The sequence below is a fragment of the Bidens hawaiensis genome, unplaced genomic scaffold (genome assembly GCF_021521415.1).
Source record: "Bidens hawaiensis isolate Kalapana, Puna unplaced genomic scaffold, B.hawaiensis_p1.1 tig00020828_1, whole genome shotgun sequence".
NCBI lineage: Eukaryota > Viridiplantae > Streptophyta > Magnoliopsida > Asterales > Asteraceae > Bidens > Bidens hawaiensis.
In genome coordinates this window covers 228,598-235,101 of record NW_027493209.1, presented here as the reverse complement: position 1 = coordinate 235,101, position 6,504 = coordinate 228,598, and the positions used below count along the sequence as shown (strand labels likewise).

At 30.8% G+C, this 6,504-nt stretch overlaps 1 protein-coding gene across 3 annotated transcripts; it reads left to right on the top strand.

Moving 5' to 3' along the window:
• The first annotated feature begins 3,396 nt into the window (after positions 1–3,396).
• LOC143561856 (putative choline kinase 3) lies at positions 3,397–6,223 on the top strand. Of its 3 annotated transcripts, none has more exons than XM_077049826.1 (8): positions 3,397–3,551; positions 3,742–4,104; positions 4,546–4,667; positions 4,745–4,940; positions 5,094–5,211; positions 5,352–5,399; positions 5,796–5,896; positions 5,981–6,223. In XM_077049826.1, the coding sequence occupies exons 2-8, from the start codon at positions 3,754–3,756 to the stop codon at positions 6,158–6,160; spliced, it is 1,116 nt and encodes a 371-aa protein (XP_076905941.1). In that variant the 5' UTR covers positions 3,397–3,551; positions 3,742–3,753; the 3' UTR covers positions 6,161–6,223. The 3 variants fall into 3 exon arrangements, with proteins under 3 accessions (XP_076905941.1, XP_076905942.1, XP_076905943.1); XM_077049827.1 differs by having other exon boundaries at positions 3,417–3,555; positions 3,749–4,104; XM_077049828.1 differs by having other exon boundaries at positions 3,426–3,551; positions 3,730–4,104.
• Positions 6,224–6,504: the final 281 nt, after the last annotated feature.

Sequence of the window (6,504 nt, the reverse complement as noted above, 5' to 3'; positions counted from 1 at the left end):
TTAATCACTAAACTAGCAGGGAGCTAAGAAATATTATACAGTTGGTTATATAAGAAAAACTAGAACAAGTGATTGGACTAAGATTTGATCTATATCTTTTCCATGTGAAGGACTAGAATTAACTCATTAAGTATCCTCTACGGTATTGGAAATATGACTATATGAGTACTAAATTTCCCGAACACGTTCGAATTTCGAGCGGACCAAAGGAACCAAAGTGTTAAGAGTAGATGATTGCTAACCTAGTTTCTTTTATTTTTCTAGGCAACACAACAATGTTGAGTCAGCAATCCATCAAGTGAATAGATGTAGCTTTGGAGAGGTCATTGATACTTATTTTCTATCTTTCAAATTGAAGAGATTTGGAAAGAAAAGTGTCTGATCAAACTCTAACCCGTTGAAGTTTTTTTAAATTACCCTCAACTAATTATTAAAACACATTGTATACCCATTCTCTACTATTCCTTTCGGCTCAAGAACACATAAAATCTTTTACTTTCTTTCATTCAAACTATGGAACACGAAATAACATCATATTTTTCTCATCCCCTCTCTTTCTTTTCTCTCCCCAATTCCCTTTCTCTTCTTTTCTATCATTTAATAAACTTAGGAACTAAGTGTTACGGACTTTACAAGAATTCACCCACCATTCGCCAACCCAAACCAAATCGTCTCTACCTTGATTAAACCCAAAACCATCCACCATGTTGAAGAGACTTGATAATTCTGAATTTTCAACATGACTCAAATGTTTCTTATTTCAAACCCAATCCTATTTTGTATGGTTAAGGCGTTGACCGTGATCCTTTGGGAGACCATGCAATTTTTGTTTTTTCTAAATATTGAAAATCCCCGAGAACAAGTCTATAAGTGAGACCATTTCGAACCAAATGTCCTTCCAAAATAGTGTTTTGTTTACGACTCAACCTTTCTCCTAAGCACTAAGAAGATCAAAGATCAAAGTATCGTGCTCTTGAAATTCCCTTCCAGCGCTCCCGACAGCCATTTTGCCAGAAGCGCAATATAAGTGTTTCTCAAGTTTTCCATTCCTAATCTACCATGTGCTTTCTGTTAAATATGTCGTGAATCAATCCTCACCCTGCTATGGCCCTAGATGGCTTTGGCTTGGTCAATGTGGCGTCAACTTTGTTTTGTGGACCGTTTGCTTTGAACCATACTTCCCTTTTCAAAATTTTGTTATACAAAGATTGTTCTCCACATGTCATAGTTGTTGTAATCAACAAAATACCATCACAAGTATCATGTGCCTTTTGATTTTAGGGTTTTGTACTACAATTTAAACGCTAGAATCATTCACTTAAAATGTTATGCATATGTTAGATAATATCATATTTAAGTTTATTGTACAAGCTTAGCCTTAATGTATAGGCGAGATGCCCTTACCCTTTAGGATTTTCCATTAGTGCATTGAGATACATTTATTGATGTAAGGTTTTCATTAGAGAAAAGTAGACAAAGAATGAGTTTATCAGTAACTTGTCTCATGGGTTATATTTATATTCTTATATATAGGTGAGAGGCCCTAACAGTCTTAACACTTTAGGATTTTCTATTAGCGCACTAAAATACATTTATTAATGTATGGTTTTCATTAGGGAAAGTTATGACTAGTAGACATAGAATGAGTTTGAATATAAAAAACTTATTAACTTGTATCATGTGTTATATTTATATGTAATATATTGAATTTAAGAAAATGATTATTCATGTATATTGGTTGTTACAATTAAGTTTGGACAAGGGAACTTTAGTAATGTTTTCAGAAATGCCCAAGTTTTAAACTTTTAATCGACTAAACCTATGAAATTTTCAATTTTGTATACACAAACAAAAGCCTAAGGAGCTCGAACTATATTTTTTGTCATTTCAATTCACGTTAAATTGTTGTTTAGTATATTTATTTTTATATTGTGCATTAATAGTATAAAAAAAGGGGAGTTGTATATTTAAAAATAACAGTCATGTAACTCGTTTTTAAAGTGTGTAAACAAAAAACAAATACTTTATAGACTGAAGCCGTGTGTGAAATCAAGCCCACAAAATAATAAAGGGAAATGAAAATGCACGTGGCAAGAGGAAACATAATATTGTTTTTCTTCCTTAGTAATAATTGTGAATTATAAATGACATCACTTCAATGTATGTTATTATCGAAATAATTTTCTATTGAAAATAATGCTAATTTTCTATTGAAAATAATGCTTTACTTACTCATGGAGTACTAATTTATTTGATTAAACATTAGTCTGTGCCCCTCAATAATAAAATTATGCCTTTGTCACAACGTTATTAATGAGTTGGATAAGTTTTAGTTTTATAATTAGTGAGAGCTAAAGGCATGTAAGTAACAAAAAATAAAAACAACCTCATTCACAAAAAATAAAAAATAAAAAATAAAAAATAAAATTACATGCATTTAATTCTAGATATTAAATGAATTATATTATTTTAAATCAATAAAAATCTAGAAAAACCCAGAAAAATTTTAGTAACACATATTAATACATTCTTTATTTGTCCTGAGCATAACTACAAACTATCTATTACTTAAAAGCACGTTATTATTGTATATTCCTGTTGTAAATAATTGTTTACATACACGTGGCGTCCTAACTCGATTAAACATTATTCTACATCTAACTACAAAAATATTAAATGATTTTGTACTTAACCAATAATAAATACAAAAAACCCCAATTTGTTTATCTTCCAATTTATTTTCTTTACACATTAAAATAGTATATTTTATTTCCACCATTTCGTTTTCCATATTTTGCAACAGTAAGAGCATTCTCAACTCATTCTTTAAAGTTGTCAAACTCATATAATTTAGGGTAAATTTTAAGAAAATCATCAAAATCATCTCTCCAATCCATTCCCTATTATATGAATGAATTATATGGTAACTAATTTATCCATATCATATCATATATCTCTCAATCACCATTTACTATAAAACAAGACAAAAGAGAAAAAATAATAAAAAATTAATTTATAAATATGAATAGGGAATAGAATGAGAAAGAATTTTGAAAAATGATAGATAAATTTATGGAATGATGTTTTTTAGCTAAATTATAGAGAAAATATATGGAATGGGATGTGAATGCTCTAAGAACTTCACACGTTAAACTGTCAACGCCATGTGTCAGTCCACGATTAGCCAATTCCTCTGAGTGCGCGTTTACGCTTCCCAAAACTTCAATCCCCACCAAACATATTAATCAGAATCTTTCATCTCCATCTTTCAAGTATCAAATATCTTTATTAAAACATTATTATTATTATATAAAATAAAAGCAGATAGATTCTTGGTCAATTGGGTCACAATAGCTGGAATTATTATTATTATTATTAATATTCATAAAATATTTATGTATGTCTATATATACTACCTGTTCTCCCCTCAATTTGATCACAAACAAAAGGGGTTTAATTTCATTTTGGGCTTTTCGGTTTTAAATTCTAATTCGAGTTTCCCATTAATCCGGGTTTGGATATTATTATAATTATTATTATTATTATCCCAGGTTAGTTTAATTCAATTCAATTCAATTCAATTATTGCTTGTTTTACTTCAATTTCGTAGATCGGTTCTGGGTTATGTTAATCTTGATGTTTGATCATTAGGGTTTATCTGATTCACCATTAAATTACATAAATTTAATAACTTTTATTGAATCTTGATGGAATTATGGTCTAATTTAGTTCTTTTTGTAGTTGAAAGCAATAATGGCTGTGAAGATCAATGGATTCATCGAAGGCACGCAACCGGAGGAGCTCGTGAAGCTGCTGCTATCACTTGCTGCCAATTGGGGTGATGTGTGTGATATTAGCAAGTTAAAGGTTGTTCATTTAAGTGGTGCTATGACTAATGTGGTTTATAGGATCACTTGGCCGAAGGGTAGAAATGAGAATGATGAGCGGACGGTTTTGGTTCGGATTTATGGTGAGGGGTCGGACGTGTTTTTTGACCGGGAAGAGGAGATTCGGACCTTTGAATCGATCTCAACTCTTAAGTATGGCCCGCGCTTGCTTGGTCAGTTTCCAGAAGGGCGAGTTGAGGAGTTCATTCATGCTAAGGTACAAGTTAATGTGTTTACTTTACTTGTTAGGAGTTGTTATTAGCTTACTTTACATTTAAATTTTAAAATGATAACACTCAAAAAATAATGTCAAACATCCCTTATGATTATTATGAAAATATTATACATGATTATATGTAGCTATACACTACTAAGTTGTGATAATAATACATGAAGTGTAAATCTTTTTTAAGTATAAGGACATTTGGGGGTGTTTTGGTATACTGTTTAATTCTATTTTAGGAGTATTGTACATGTAAATCTCTAAATAATCAGTCAAATTGATCAAAAGATTATTCCCTATTAAATAGTCACTTTCAAAAATTAAGGCCAAACACCCCTTGTATGCCTTTTAATTCTAAAAGTATAATATTTGTAGTGATACACTTATAAATTGTAATAAAAAAGTTGAAATATAATTTCTTTTGAATGGTCTCAGACACTATCAGCATCTGATCTTCGCGATCCTGAGATTTCTGCACTTATTGCAGCCAAAATGAGGGAATTTCATAACCTTGATATGCCCGGTCCCAAGAATGTTCTTCTTTGGTCAAGAATGAGGTAATAATTCACAAAATTTGATTTTATATTTTTACTGTAATCTTTTTTTGGGATTTACGGTTTGATTTTGTTCCCAGAAAGTGGTTGATCAAAGCTAGAAGCATGTGCTCTCAAGAACACGCGAAAGAATTTCAACTTGCTATCTTAGAAACCGAAATAGATACACTGGAAAATGAGCTGTCAAACCACAAACAAGTTGTTGCTTTTTGCCACAATGATTTACAATACGGAAATATTATGATCGATGATAAAGCAAAAACCATCACACTAATTGTAAGTTATTTGTTACTAAAACCACTCAGTTTTTGGTTCTAGTAAGCAACTTATGTTTGAAATCATATAAAGTTTCAGTTTTTCTTGATCTTGTAAACCAAACAAGACCCGAGATTAAGATTATAATCCTTTATTTTTTCTTAATGCTAACAGGATTATGAGTATGCTAGCTACAACCCTGTGGCTTATGATCTTGCAAATCACTTTTGTGAATGGGCAGCAAATTATCATACTGATACACCTCATGTTTTGGACTATAATATGTACCCAGGTAACATATTTTAATCTTTATTTTTATATTTCATTATTATGACATGTCTCACAAAAACTGTAATAAATTTTCTTTAAAATAAAATTACCATATTTTTCTGTAACACTTACACGTCCATTTTTTTAATTATAAAAATGCAGATTTGGAGGATCGACGGAGATTTGTGCAGTCATATCTCAGGTCTACAGGTTAGAATCAAGGTTTTTACAGCTTTAAGCGCGTTCTATATCATACAAGAAGGGAAATTAATCAGATTTTATGAAATATCTATGGCTTTTTCTAAAGAACTCTTATTTAATACTCATTTGGTCAAAGCAGCAACATATCATAAGTCAATGGTCCTTTACTTTACAAAGAAGCTTTTGAATTTGAACAAGTCAAGTTTCAATTTTTCAAAACAATTTATTGTTCCTGACTTTTTGTCATACAAAATACAATCTTTACATGATATGTTAAAGTCTAACATCCTTATCCACAGTCATCCAAAAAGTCAACTTTCTTGGAGTTGACCGAAAATGACAGTTAATAATAAGCCAAAAGGGTGAATGTGTCTTTCTGATATTCTTGTTCATTGATGTTTATAGGCAATCTACCATGTGATGATGAAGTAGATCAGCTTCTTGATGGTATTGAGAAATACACTCTTGCAAACCATCTTTTTTGGGGAATATGGGGAATAATTTCGGTACATATTTCTTTATCTTTTTATTATTCATTTCATGTCGAAAGATTGGTTCTGATTTTTTGGTTTTTTTAATCTTTTGAACAGGGTTATGTTAATCATATTGATTTTGATTACATAGAGTATGCTAGGCAAAGGTTTAGTCAGTATTGGTTGAGGAAGCCCCAACTACTGAAGGGTAAAATGGGAATTTCACAAATAAACGGCTCGGCAGACGTGGAGTCTAAGAAAGAGAAATCGAATGGTGTCGTTGCACATGCGACATGAAGTGATGTTTTTGTGTTATTAAAATATGTATGTTTTAAGTTAAATAATATAGAAAGCGCCCAACAAGCGTTATTTAGAAGATTATAATACTAGACGATAAATCTTAAATCCTAAATCTTGAATTTGGGTTTTTTAGTATATGAAAGGAGTGCATTAGTTGTGTATATGTTCATTGTAATGAACTCACAATGTGAAGGGGAAAAAAGAATGTTTTTGGTCATTTCTTTTTGTCTTCTTTGTTTAATATATAACTAGGTTACTAACCCGTGTAGTACACGGGTGGAAAATATGAAATTCGTCATGTAAAGAAATTTGATTATATATTTGAATATTATATTATTCGT